Genomic DNA, 13,828 nt, shown 5'->3' with positions numbered 1-13,828 from the left:
AAAAAGGTAAACCGGACCCTCCTGATGACGAAAATGACGTTATGCGGACGTCCCTCCCTGTTTACTTTCGAAGATGAAAACAGCGGTCATATAAAATACAGTTACGGCCTTAACCACATGAAATGTTGGGTTTAGGTTTGGGGGGATAGGATAAACTTGTGCTCAGTGGGTTACTGTTTTTACCCTCAGTCCGACGCCCCTGCTCATCCGGCGAAATTATACGAGATTTCGGCATTTCCTGTATCTCCTCTAGTCACAAACGCAGGCGTGGGTTGGCGGCGCGCCATGAAAGAACTCATATAGTAGCGGAAATATCAAGAAGAATCTTTTGGGACACATATTTTTAAGTTACAGTAAAAGCGTTGCTTGTGTTGAAATTCTTCTTGAGCAAGATAAGATAAAGACGGAAAAAACAAAATAAAGATACGCAAGTTATGGAGATTCTACAATTCTTAAAGACACCAAAGGGGACTATTTTAGCTGCTGAAATGGTAAATACACACAGACTTAAATTCAATAGATATTGAACAAACATCTTTTGCATGCTGTGTGAAACATTTTAAACTTTTTTTTACTAACATATATGTTTACTAATATGCCACCGAGTGTCATATATTTCTTGTTTATATTCAGCTCCTGTGTCTCCTTGTGGTTATTTGTAAAGTAACTTATGGATGCTTCATATGGAGTGGCATTGTAGAGCTGGTCTGGGCCGTGGTCACATTTGTTGTTTATTTCATGGATATATACAAAGACCTGAGGTTTTTCCCATGGACGGTAAAGAACAGCATTCCTTTCAATATGTTCTGGATCACCAGAGACTGTAAAAAGTGAAAGTTGGATCTACTTACCATACTTCGATTGGTAACACTTAATTTAAAAATAAAATTGAAAAATAAAACTTGAATTTGATCACTTTTTTGAAAAAATGTAAAAAATAATAATACATTTTTTAGGTGTTACCAAATTGAAGTCATTTTAAGTTAATCCAATATACACTTTTTACAGTGCACTTTAAATTAAAATTTTATTTCAGTTTATGACTGAAAAATTCACAGGAATGCGCATTTGTTCTTCTTTACCCTGCAGGACTTTTTCAGAGCGTTTACAGGCTCACTTTTTCTTCTTATTACTTCTCTTGTCTGTTTGATCGGGAATCCCTCAGTGGCAGGAGAGGTTGTTGGCAACGTAAGTAAATTAACAATAAAGAAATGAAGCAGAAAAGATTAAGATATAGCAATGAAGAAATGTGTTCCCTGAAATACCAGCTAGTTACTACTAAACACATACAGGTGCTGGTCACATCATTAGAATATATATTTCAAATGTTTATTTCTTTTACTTTTGATGATTATAACTGAAAACTAAGAAAAATTACAAAATTCAGTATCTGAGAAAATAAGAATATTAATTAAGACCAATACAAAGAAAGGATTTTTTTAGGAATCTTGCTCAACTGATGATTGGGCAAGTGTGAACATGAAAAGTACAGCACTCAATACTTAGTTGGTTCTCCTTTTGCCTGAATTACTGCAGTGTGCGGCGTGGCGTTGTATGTAGATGCGTATAAATAGCATAAATTGTGAAAATCGTGCAATACATATGCCAAAGTCCACTTTGGCGTGCATATGATACGCCAGTCCTTCCCATTCACTTAAACGGCGCATCTTTTTTTGTCATTTTATTTATTGGTTTCTTAATTTTTCTGTTTTTTAAAACCCTTTTCGCTTGGGTTTAGGGTCGATGATTATAACTGACAACTAAGAAAAATCACAAATTCAGTATCTGAGAAAATAAGAATATTACTTAAGACCAATACAAAAAAGGATTCTTAGAAATCTTGCTCAACTGATAATTGGGCAAGCATGAACATGAAAAGTAGCCTATAGCACTCAATACTTAGTTGGTTCTCCTTTTTCCTGAATTACTCAAGTGTGCGGTTTGGCGTTGCATGTAGATGCGTATAGATAGCACGAAGTGTGAAAATCGTGCAATATATTTGGAGGCCCTAAGCAACATTTATGTTGGAGGCCCCTCACACCCCTCTAACTTTCATAATAGTGTAAAAAAGTGTTTTTTTCTACCCTGTAAGAAATCATTTAAACACTACAGTGATTAAACATTTTTTCCCTATTAGTTTTCTGTTTTATGAAGTTAACAAATTGATTCAATTTATGTTAAAATTTAATTAGAAATTATGCAGAACCACATGTGTTAAACATTTTAAGGCAGGTGAAATTTGTTGTTGTTGTTGTGGATGCAGTAATTTATTTAAAACACCACCAATTTGGGGATAACACAGTATAACAGCTTTGCTTTCTCCAAAGAGTAAAATTAAAAAGACAACTCTATTGCAAAAACCCTAACTGTAAAAAAAACTACAGAGGAACACCTTCTAGAAAACATTTGTTTTTATTTTAGCTGGGTATGAATAGGATTACCCTCTTACTGAACCAATATACAGTAATAAAGTTATCTATTAGACTATGGATATATTCATATGTATTTATTTCAATACCTTTTTATACCTTAAATATCCAAACAAATCAGCTGCCACTGGAAGTTAAACAGACAAACTACTAAGCAAAATAATAATAAAAAAAATCAATATGCATCACGTTTTTATGATTTGAAAACTAAAATAAAGTATAGAGGACTTACAAGATATACAGACAGTTTACTGTAGGTAACAACATTTTTGTTTGCTGTTTTAAATACAAACATTTTTAACTTTACTATTTTAATAGTCATTTACCCACGTGATGCTATCATGCACACGCATTCAAAGTGTCTAAACAGAGTCAGCAGCGCTCAAGTTTGATCTGTCCTGAAATGACGTTGATACACAGAAGAACAAAGCTAAGTTTATTTTTAAAACTCATTATTTCAAAATACCAGCATCATGTGCTGAACATGTGCATGCCATGCCGCTTTTGCATGAAACAAAGGACGTGATAGCCGCTTTCAGCGTCACTCAAAGTCGGTCAGCTGCAGAGATTTGAATGCTGTTTTCTAGGCTTCTTTAACTTCATGCGGCACTGCAAGTACTGACAGGTGGATGATATCAAAACACATTGAGAGCGAATCAAGAAATCATACAGAGGAGTTCTCGTGTTACGTTAATGCCATCCGCCTGCGGTTTTTGAGGCAGCGGCACCGCATTAAGTCGAACTCACATTAAAACTTTATCTACTGTATTGCTTGCTGTCAGTAGTGATTGTTGGACTAGCGCACATGGATTTAGCAATTATGGAGGCCCCCCCTCCAAGCTTGAGGCCCTAGGCATTTGCCTACTCTGCCTATAGGTAGCGCTGGCCCTGTACATACGCCAAATTCCACTATGATACGCCAGTCCTTCCCATTCACTTAAATGGCGCATCTTTTTTTGTCATTTTTGTTTATTTTTTCTGTTTTTTAAACCATTTTCTCTTGGGTTTAGGGTTAGATTTCAGATTTGCTTAAGGAGGTTATTTAATATACAGGTTTCTCTATGTGTTTGTCTGTATTTAAGCCATTGTTGTTGGAGTTGCGGTTAGAGATGGGGTTTGGGTTAGGATGTCATTTTTATATAACAAAAATTTGTTCTAACCCTAAACTCAAGCGCAAATGCTAAAAGATAGCAAAAAAATTGAGAAACCAATAGATAAAACAACAAAAAAGATGGGCCGTTTAAGTGAATGGGAAGGACTGGCGTATCATATGCAAAGTGGACTTTGGCGTATGTATTGGCAATTTTCACACTTCGTGCTATTTATACACAACTCCATGAGACTGGGTTGTCAGGCTAGTTTGCTAGCCAATTATGAACAGGGATACCATGGTCCTTAAACCAGGTACTGGTAGCTCTTGTGCAAGTCCTATTGGAAAATGGAATCTGTGTGTAATGAATGAATATAATATACAAGTTTCATTTTTTGGAATTAGTAAAATAATTCAATTTTTTGATGATATTCTATGACCAACACCTGTACAATTATTCTGCTGTGAATGTGATCCTTGATTAGTTTTTCCTTTCACTGACATCAATGTTTCTGTTATTCTTTTTTAGTATATTGTTCATGTTTTTTGTGTTTTTAAGGTTTTTGGTATGCTAGCAGCAGTGTTGTTTGGATATGATGCCTACAATATTATCAAAGGCATCAGAAGCTTTAAAGAGCAGGGTGGCAACGTCGGTAAGTATCATTTATCATTATAAACTCTTAACCTTATTTTGATGCATTTTTACTGAAAAAAAACCCATAAGAAACTAAACTCAATGATCATGATCTGAAATCAGTGTAATGAATGGATGCTTATCAAATTCCTTAGACTCATTAAAAAAAATCATATCACTGTGATGATTTCTGTTGTAATTTCAGGTGATGTGGTGATAATTTAAAAGGAATTAAGTGGGGAAAACTAAAAGCTCCTACCTATCCTTCCACCCATTGTTTCGGTCGTTTGTCCATTCCCCAAATACGACTATCAGATTCATGCATTTACTAGTTTAGTGCCTCTACCAGCAGCAGGTGAAACTTAATTATATGAAACGGTATATTGGGGTATATTTTTATATAGATTTATAAGAAAAAAGACAGAAAAGTGATCACAATCCGCTGTAATAAAATATCAGATCCAGTGTACACTCGTTCAAAAACTGTGATCAGAAGCAGCAGTGATGCATCATAGTGTTCTGGATTATGTTTAAGTCAGAGCTATTTAGAAAGAGAGTTCAAAGAAAGTTCAAAAAGCTTGTTCGTAACGTGATTCAGACTTCAGTTCCTGGAAGCTTATCGTGAGCCTTTGAAATACCATAATATAGAGGCAAAGAGCTATGGTTTTTCCTAATTATAGTCAAGGAATGCATTGATGTACAATATTATAGCGGAGGCTGCGTCAGACAGAGTTAAAGCACGCACAGAGATGAGAAAGGTATGTATGGACTTATCTAACTCTGGGGGATACGGTGAATAAGCAAAATTTCCAAAATCTGGCCATGTTCCTTTAACATATTTTTCACTGCCTCCAACAACTTTAAATCTTTTAAAAACACATCACACTCATTTTTTTAACGTCTTAAAACTTTCATCACGTTTATCACATTTAGTCTTTTCTGCTGCAGCTCTATGGAGCTGATAGTAACTTCTGGGAAATTCATGAAAATAAATTGCAGTAAAAAAAATAAACGGTTTAATTGGAGTGAATGTTGATGCGACTCTCTTTCTAAATGGCTCTTTGTTTGAATGAGATCTGAATGTATGTTTTGCATTTATGGACTTCTTCATATAAAGTGATTGCATGGCTTCAGTTTACAAGGCTTGTAACTCGCATTGTTTGTAATAGTTTTCTACTGTTGTTTTTTTAGTCAATTTATGCATTAAAAACCTGTGACTGTACTTTTACTTGCGTGTTGTGTTTTATATTATTGAGAACTGGTTGGGTTTAAAGTAAGGGTGGGCTTAGATGCTACAAAATATATTTTTTTAAACCATAAATGATTATGAAACAATTTTAACATTTACAAATGCAAAAAATTAAATGTGCCTAATCTGACGTATAAGGAAAAACATTAAAACGTAACCACCAACCTTTACACGTACCGTATAAGCTACTGGCCACTAGGGGAAACTTTTTTCCTACACGTACCTTGACGTTGAAATAACTTGCACAAACGAACTATAAGGACAGTCTTTAAAGCAAATATAAAGTATTTTTTCAGTCTGTAAAAATCCCTTGTTGCACCATGTTTTAAGTTTAAACAACTTGAATTAATAAGTCATTTAACCTTTTTTGACTAGTTAGAAGCTGCAATAAATAAAATAAAAAATTAAGTTGAAATAACATACAACTTTATTTTATTTATTTATACTAACTTCTCACTAGTCAAGATAGTTAAAATTACTTGTTTTAAGTCAACTAGTTTAAATTTAAGTGCAAAAATAAATTTTTTAGAGTGTGTGTAGGTTCGCATTGTTTTGCATTATTTTTATGTCTAGATGTAAAAAAATGAATGTTTAAATATAGGTATGTTAACCTGATGTGCTTATGCAACAGGTGCAGATTTCATTTAGATCCAAATACAGTTGGTAATTGAAAACACCTTTTAATTAACAACAGCAACAAACAATCATATAAAAGACAACTTAAAAAATACAAAACATCACCACCACCACAGAGTAATAAAGGTTAAAATTATACATTGAACATAGAACATATGTTGGTAGAACAGACAAGTATCCTGAGAAAGACTGATACTATATAATAGTACATGTCTTAAATGAAAAAACTATCTATTATATGCTGGTGTAAACAAAAGAGCACTCTTCACATTATAAACTGTAGTTTGCCTGATTTATCAATCACCACTGTGCTGTGTGGGAACTGCGAACTGGTCTCCTCTCGGTTGGCTTGGTTCTGTTTTGAGTTGTTCCTCCTGTTGTGTTGTAGCTAACAATTTGTCCGCTGCTATCCTGGTAAACCCAGAAGTTCCAGTGCAGTTTTGGAGGCTCTCTCTGAGCTCAGACAGTTGTTGAGAATGGCTAACAAGGGTGCTATTAACCTGAAACAGATAACCATCAGTGTGTCTATCCAGCTCTCCTCGAATTCTCTCCAGGTCATCGGCCAAGTGAGCAAGGCCACCACACTGACCCTCCACACGGGCAACGCGGCCTCCGACTTCGGTTACCTCTTTCTGTACACCTAGGGCAGTGGAGCGGCAACCCTGGAGTTCGCCAGTCACTCTGCGCCGTAGGTCCTGGAGTTCCCCTTTAAGACGGGTCAATTTTCGCTCCCCTGTACCTAGCATAGATGCCTGCCGCCCAACCAGCTGAACCATACCTTTCACCTGCTGCGCAAGTCTCTCCTCTCTCTCCTGCCAAGTCAGGTTGGTGTGGCCCACCTCTTTCATCACAGAACCAATTGACTCTTGTAATCCACATAGAGATCGGTTAACAGAGTTAACACTCACTTTGAGCAGAGTCACCTCACCCAGCAGACTTGGCTCCTCCTGTTTCTTTGTCAACTGGGCAAGAAGATTGTACAGAGTGGTGTTGAGATGGTTCAGTCTCTCTGCTTGTAAATCAAATTTCTCATTCAGGTCCTTGTGGTTCTCTTCACTTCTCTTCTCCTCAGTTTGCAAAGGAGCTGCATAGCCAGTGAGAACAGGCTGTGGAACACAAGATCTAGTACAAATGACCTCTATAGACTTGAGCTGTTTCTGAACATGACTTAAGTCCTCATCCAGTCTTTTTTTGAGCGATTCAACTTCTGTCTCCAGCGTGGGCACAGCCTGACCCTCAAGTAAAATTGGTGCTGTGAGGTTACCCAGCTCCTCCACTGCCGCCAAGAGACGAATTTCAAGAGCTCTAAGCTTTTCCTCCATTTGTGTTTCCAGGATGCTAATATCTCTTTTGGTTACATTCACGTCCTCTTGATTCAATGTTTCAATATTTAGTTTTGCTTCCACATAGCCTAGTCGGCCCTCCAGCATGCCATCAATATGGTCCTTGTGTCCACCAAGTTCAGCACGAAGGTGTATTTGGGACTCATTTATGCCACCCACTGACTGCTCCAAATAATGTATCCTTTCAGTTAAACCCGACATTGCAAAGCAGCAACCCTCTTCAGGCTCCAGTTCTTGTAGGTGGACCTGAAGTTTTTGAAGTTCTGTCCTCAATTCTGCGACTCTTATATCTAGGACTTGCTCGATCTGACCCTTTCCATCCAAAAGTTCTTCTTTGCACTGGAGCCGCAACTCTGCCACCTGACCCTTGCAGCGCTCTTCAGCACTTTCCATACGCTTTTCAAAACCATCTAGGATGGCAACCTGAGCTTCACTCATTTTTGACTCCACCAGCATCTCCAAGGCTTTTTGAAAGCCAGTCTCAGTAAGATTCAATGACCCATCTGACAGTCTATGAAGAGTGGTGTTGTGACTCAAGACTGCTCCTCTCAACTCTGCCAGCTCGGATGTCTTTTCTACTAGCTCTGCTCGTAACTCAGACAATTTTTCAGCCAAATCGGCCAGGTTTGGAAAGTGCCCCATCACGTCTGAACCTTCAATTTCAGGAGCACCTCCGGGCAGATCTCCAAAGCCCACGGATGAGTCCCTAGAGAAGGATGGAGCAGCAATAGGGCTGGGTGCTGCAGAAATGAGCGCGGTTAACATCCGGTTTGCATCTTCACGGAGGGATGCACGTAAGCTGTCCTCCAGGCCTGTCACTGTACCACGGAGAGTCTCAAGACCAAGAGAAAGTCTCCGCATATCCTCTTCTAACCTGTCCAACCGCTCAACATCAACACTGTTGTCAACATGATCTGTAAATAAATTATATTAAGTTTAATATTAGTTACTCTCAAAACACTTGCCACAAGTGATTCACTTCCGAACAGTAGCGACCGGTGACTTCTTTTTCCGAGGGCGCTCGATGTGAAGTTCGTCACAACATGTATGTAGCCCATCATGTGTGTGGTAATTTCAAAATATGTGTTCTGCGCGTTCAGAGATCCTATGTGCATCACGTGTCTTGTCGAGATAAGTGCCTGCTGCAGACGCGTCTAAAGGGTTTATGATAAAAGAGACGCTCGCATTTGCCAGATACCATAATGTCATGTGTAATCAGAGTTTACTGTTAAGGGAGTGTCTTGCATGTATTTTGTGAACATGAGCGTCTCTTTTATCATAAACGGTTTTGACGCGTGTGCAGCAGGCACTTATTTTGACAAAACACGTGATGCACATGGTTTTCATGACGCAACAAACACATATTTTGAAGATGCAAGCAACACGCATGACACTCCGAACACTTATTTTATAAGCAGTCACGAGCCACCACTGCTTCAGAATGGTGCTTTGGTGTTAACCTATTGAACTTCACTAGGCAGAGATATTACTCACCTCGATTTGTTTCACTGCCACCAGAGAGCACCTGTGCATTGGAAACAGGCTCTGTCTCACTATGTTCTACTGCAGTACTTTGCTGATCTGGTGGAGGATCCTGGAAGTCTGTCATTGGCACATGCTCTTCTGGGATTAGATCATGGTCAGGATCTTGAGGTACTGGCATGGATTCAGGTTGGCCTACTTCAGGCTGGTCTGGATAAGGTTCAAACGAGTTGGCTCGGAAAGTGGGCCCAGCATTAGCACCAGGGTATCCATTCATGCTATTAGTAGGTACTTGAGGTTGATACCAGGGGTTAACTTGGCCTTTAAAGGAAGGCATTGGACCTTTTTGAGAGGGATAAGGACCTTTAAAAGATGGCATAGGTCCCTTCTGAGCAGGCATAGGCCCTTTAAAGGGAGGCATAGGACCCTTCTGCGCAGGCATAGGCCCTTTAAAAGAATGGATAGGACCCTTTTTCGCAGGCATAGGCCCTTTAAAGGGAGGCATAGGACCCTTCTGTGCAGGCATGGGTCCTTTAAAAGGAGGCATGGGACCCTTCTGAGCAGGATTAGGCCTTCTAAAAGAAGGCATGGGACCCTTTTGTCCAGGCATCTGCCCTTTGAAAGGAGGCCTTGCTTTACTTCCATAGGCTGCAGTACAGCCAACACCTGCATATCCAGGACAGCATTTCCACTCAAGCTCAGTTACAGTCTTATATGCCACTTTATACATGGGTTTGTACATCATGCGATACCTGTGAAACAAAAATGTCAAAATGAACAAAATCTAAAGTGTGACAGTTTTATCCAAGATAAACATATCATATAGGCATGTTAGTTAAACTATTATTAATAACTGATGTCTTACTTAAGAGCTGGGCATTTCTGGCCCCAGGCACACTTGTTGTACTCTGCTTTCATGAAGGGGGCGGCTCCATCCTGAATAGTAAAAGAAACTTTCTTCTCCACAACAAATGCACAGTGGTTCCTGAAGAAAAGGTTAGAAGACTCTTAATATTTGAACTAAACTACATCGAAAACACATTATTCGCATAACATGGGGTTGAATTAACACATTATACTGTTCTATTTATGGAGAACATGCAATATGGGAGAAACCACTTTGCTTGTCTGCATTATTGCTCTACAAATGTCTGGATTTATTTAATGTCATTCAACAGCAATCTATCTAAAAGAGATTAATGAAAACTAAACTTGTGATACTCACTTATGCCTGGCAGTCGGTTTCTGTGAGCTGTACTGTGGTTGGGGTCCAGAGTAGAGGCTATATTGGTTTGCTGGTGGGTGATAAGCTGTCACAGTCAGAACAGCACCCAAGAGAAGCCGAAAATGGAGAAACCACGGCATCTCCAAAAAAGTGATGTTTTGTTATCAAGAGAGAAAAGTTTGGGATTTTCTATATTCCCAGAAAGAATAAAAAAATCTGATCCTAATAAATCAGATCATTTGGAGCATATATCTGAAAATTGTCTGATACCTTGCATTTGGTCATTAAAACTATGACGAAAAAAGGCAATAGAATAATACAGTTAAAAATTCCCTAAATAAGAAAATGCACAAAAAAGTCCTTGTCTCTGAAATGTAGACTGTGTGCTCCAGATGATGCTGAGATGTTTCCTGCAGACTGTTGGAGCTCAGAGTTCTGGCCACCTCATAAACACTTGACCAGCTCATTTACATGTCCCACCCACTATCCCACCTAACATAATTCACACAAAGGTGCTATTTTGAAGACCTGGCCCAAACAGTACAGGTTTTGGAGGAAAAACTCTATTAAAGATGGATAAACAATACTGTATTAATGCTACTGTTATGATTTATTGCATTGGTTAACAAGTTATAAAAATGCTATTTTCTGAACACCAAATTCAAGTTAAATAGCTTTAGGCAGTGATCACATGCACAGACACACAGCCATATGGAACAAATACAGACTTACTCAAATAAACACTGGGAGTCAGACTGTAAATAGTAACGATTACCTGACAATAGCAAAACAGCTCTAATGAAAAATATACTATGTGAGAACTTTGCTGTCTATAAGAGAGCTGTCTTTGATGCTCTGTTTGTCCCATATACAGTACTGATAATTGCGAACAAAGCAATTATTAATGATACCTTTATACGTAACATCCACATAACCATGGCTTCACTATGGCAGCAGTAGAGGTTTGGTTAAGTTACAATCCTTCAACACATACAATGATGTGAAAGTGACTATTTCAAACACTCTTTCCTGTTATAGACCTCAATTGTGCACACCCCAAAATTGCACCTCTCACAAGCCACAAGCCAACACACACCCTACCTCAAAAAAAGCACGGCAGCAAAACACACCATGCCTTTGTTTAGGTGCAGAGGCTTATTGGGTGTCAGTGTTTACCCTGTTTCTGAGAGCTGGGCTGTAGTGATGTGAAAGGTCAGGAATCTTTTACAAACAGGATGCCATTTACAAAGTCCTGAATCTGATGCAGTTTTTTGTACAGGAATTTGTCCATTTTTTCTCTTTTTGTCTATTTAAACCAATATGTCGGGACAATACGAAAACTGCTGTGCGTCTTTTAAAAAGTAAACAAAGGTATCGTTCTACAACAATTATATTTGAAACACTGACTTTCTATAATCAGATAAAGTTTATAAGCACTTTAATTATAACAGATGTCCATCAATGGTTTAGTATTAAATAAGTTTAAGTCGAAATATTAGTGTAATTATTAAAATGTATCATGTAAATGTTCTTACTTAGACATCTGAATATACTACACAGATGCATACACATCTGCTTTATTGCGTGTTTATGGGTGATTCTCACGAAACCATTGAAACACCACGGCACTAATGATTTAGCTTTAAAATGTGTAATATAGTAACATTAAAAAGCATCAGAATTAACACAATACTGTGTTCTACCTTGCACAATGTGTGATTTCAACATAAGAATTTATAATTGTAAATTTTATCTCATTTTCTGCTGAAATTCTCATTACCGCAATGTGTCCGGCTGTGTTTGAATGCGTTATGTTGTAATTTAATCAAATTAACACAAAAATATTAAGAAAAAAATAAATGGATGTTTTGCTAGACTACTTTAGATGACAGAAAAAATATTTACTGAATATTCATGTATAATAATAATGAAGAAAAATTAGGAAAATGATGATGTTCTCATCCTCTGCAACACTTTTTGAGAACAGTTTAAGCACACATACAGAATTTCAATAAAGTTTGATTTTGAGTGACCAAGCACATGGACCTGTTACTTCAAGATGGCTACCAGGTAAGATAATTTTTTTACAGTTAATTTGAAATATTGTCTTGTCAGAATGCTTACACGACATTTTGATTATCATTACCGCAACATATGCTTATTAAATGTTAATTTAATTAATAGAAGCATAATACTTTGATTTTAAATGCATGTGCAGAATCTCCAAATTATGTTCTTTCAGGTTTGTCATGTCATTTTGAAAATATGTCAGTGTTGATGTTTTCTGACTGTTGCGGTAATGAGATTTTTTAGGACTAATTTTTTAAATTATGTTACAAAAAGTGTTAAATGATAAGTAAAAGTTTTTAAATGAATGTTCCCATTTACTCCAGACTTTGTTTTTCAATGTCTGGTGGGAAAAAAAGTAAATTTAAGCAATTTTTACATTTTCATGCTTGACATTTTTAAAACCAAGTTTTCGTGAGAATCACCCATATATTGTACTGTTGTGTACTCTTAAAAATTAAGATGCTATAAAATGTTTTTCAGAGTGGTGCCAGTAAAGCCATTTCTTCAAACGTTCTTAAAAAAACAATTTCTTTCTTACTTTTTATTTAGTCCAGTGGTTCTTACTATTTGGCGTTATAAAACTGGGGCCCTGTGGCACCATCCCACTGCCCCCAGTTTGAGAACCACTGTATTAGTCTTAATAAGTGTCATTTTATTTTACACTACAAGGAACCTTTTGTGAAACAAAAATGGTTTTCAGATATTAAAGTTGTGTTATGAGACCATATAGCCAGAAAAGGTTCTTCTATGATATCATGGCACTAATTTGTAAGAGTTTGCATGCAGCTCTATTACTCTGGAATACTTGATTCTGATTCAGGGCTCCAGTCCAGACTAACTTTTTTCATAAGGAGCACAGTGGCCCCAACTGAAAATTTAAGGGGCACACACTGTAAATCAACATGGCAACTAAATATTCACATTTCTACTAATTTCCACTGTATTACTAATAAATACTTTAATGATAGATGCAGAAAGTACAATGTCCTTTTTCAAATTCAGTGTCACATCACAAAAAAGGTAAAATTTACATTTACATTTACATGTGCGACTGGATGTAAAATTCAGTGGCACATTTGGTGGCAGTCTGGAGCCCTGTAATTGGTCAATCACTGCATTATAATGTTAAATATTTTTATAAACTATAAAGTCCACTGAACTGTATAACTGGCCATTGTCATAGGCAACTGATTTCCTACTTAGCTGTTCTAGTTGAAGGTCTTCTGTATCCATGAGCCTCTACTTACAATACCTAATAAAAAACCTTAAATATCTTCACTATATGAATTATATCACTTGGCGGATGAATGGTTTGTTTCAATAGTCATTAAAAATATTAATAACTAGGGATGCATAACGATTAATCAGGATTAATCTATAGCAAAATAAAAGTTTCTGTTTACATCATATATGTATGTAAACTGTGTATAATAATTATGTATATTATGTATTATGTATAATTTTAAGACAATAGAGTATTTATATTTATATATAATATAAATTATACATAAATATACAAATGTATATACACATGTCAAAAATTCTTAAATATAAACATGCATGTGTGTGCATTTATCTATACAAAGTAATTATACACAGTTCACATAGATATATGATGGAAACAAAAACTTTCCTTCTGCTATAGATTTATTGCGATTAATTGTTAAGCA

General features: G+C 36.9%; 2 protein-coding genes across 2 annotated transcripts; one reads left to right on the top strand and one right to left on the bottom strand.

Moving 5' to 3' along the window:
• The first annotated feature begins 68 nt into the window (after nucleotides 1-68).
• On the top strand, nucleotides 69-5,375 carry plp2a (proteolipid protein 2a). The gene is made up of 5 exons (XM_055169008.2): nucleotides 69-491; nucleotides 634-777; nucleotides 1,090-1,188; nucleotides 4,079-4,172; nucleotides 4,359-5,375. Exons 1-5 carry the CDS (start codon nucleotides 435-437, stop codon nucleotides 4,376-4,378), a joined length of 414 nt encoding a protein of 137 aa, XP_055024983.2. The 5' UTR covers nucleotides 69-434; the 3' UTR covers nucleotides 4,379-5,375.
• A 580-nt stretch (nucleotides 5,376-5,955) lies between these two features.
• On the bottom strand, nucleotides 5,956-10,320 carry emilin3a (elastin microfibril interfacer 3a). The gene is made up of 4 exons (XM_073867880.1): nucleotides 10,089-10,320; nucleotides 9,729-9,848; nucleotides 8,876-9,615; nucleotides 5,956-8,295 (listed from the first exon to the last, which is right to left on the bottom strand). The coding sequence occupies exons 1-4, from the start codon at nucleotides 10,226-10,228 to the stop codon at nucleotides 6,335-6,337; spliced, it is 2,961 nt and encodes a 986-aa protein (XP_073723981.1). The 5' UTR covers nucleotides 10,229-10,320; the 3' UTR covers nucleotides 5,956-6,334.
• Between the last annotated feature and the right edge of the window lie 3,508 nt (nucleotides 10,321-13,828).

Source organism: Misgurnus anguillicaudatus, chromosome 5 (genome assembly GCF_027580225.2).
Source record: "Misgurnus anguillicaudatus chromosome 5, ASM2758022v2, whole genome shotgun sequence".
Classification (NCBI taxonomy): Eukaryota; Metazoa; Chordata; class Actinopteri; order Cypriniformes; family Cobitidae; genus Misgurnus; species Misgurnus anguillicaudatus.
This window is presented reverse-complemented; position numbering and strand designations above follow the sequence as displayed.

Excerpts from the sequence above, each read along its gene's own strand:
- plp2a (XM_055169008.2), top strand. The coding sequence starts at position 435 with ATGGAGATTCTACAATTCTTAAAGACACCAAAGGGGACTATTTTAGCT. Across the intron at positions 778-1,089 it reads TGAGGTTTTTCCCATGGACG|GACTTTTTCAGAGCGTTTAC; the intron begins GTAAAGAACAGC and ends TTTACCCTGCAG. Across the intron at positions 1,189-4,078 it reads CAGGAGAGGTTGTTGGCAAC|GTTTTTGGTATGCTAGCAGC; the intron begins GTAAGTAAATTA and ends TGTGTTTTTAAG.
- emilin3a (XM_073867880.1), bottom strand. The coding sequence starts at position 10,228 with ATGCCGTGGTTTCTCCATTTTCGGCTTCTCTTGGGTGCTGTTCTGACT. Across the intron at positions 9,849-10,088 it reads AAACCGACTGCCAGGCATAA|GAACCACTGTGCATTTGTTG; the intron begins GTGAGTATCACA and ends CCTTTTCTTCAG. Across the intron at positions 9,616-9,728 it reads CAGAAATGCCCAGCTCTTAA|GTATCGCATGATGTACAAAC; the intron begins GTAAGACATCAG and ends TTTGTTTCACAG.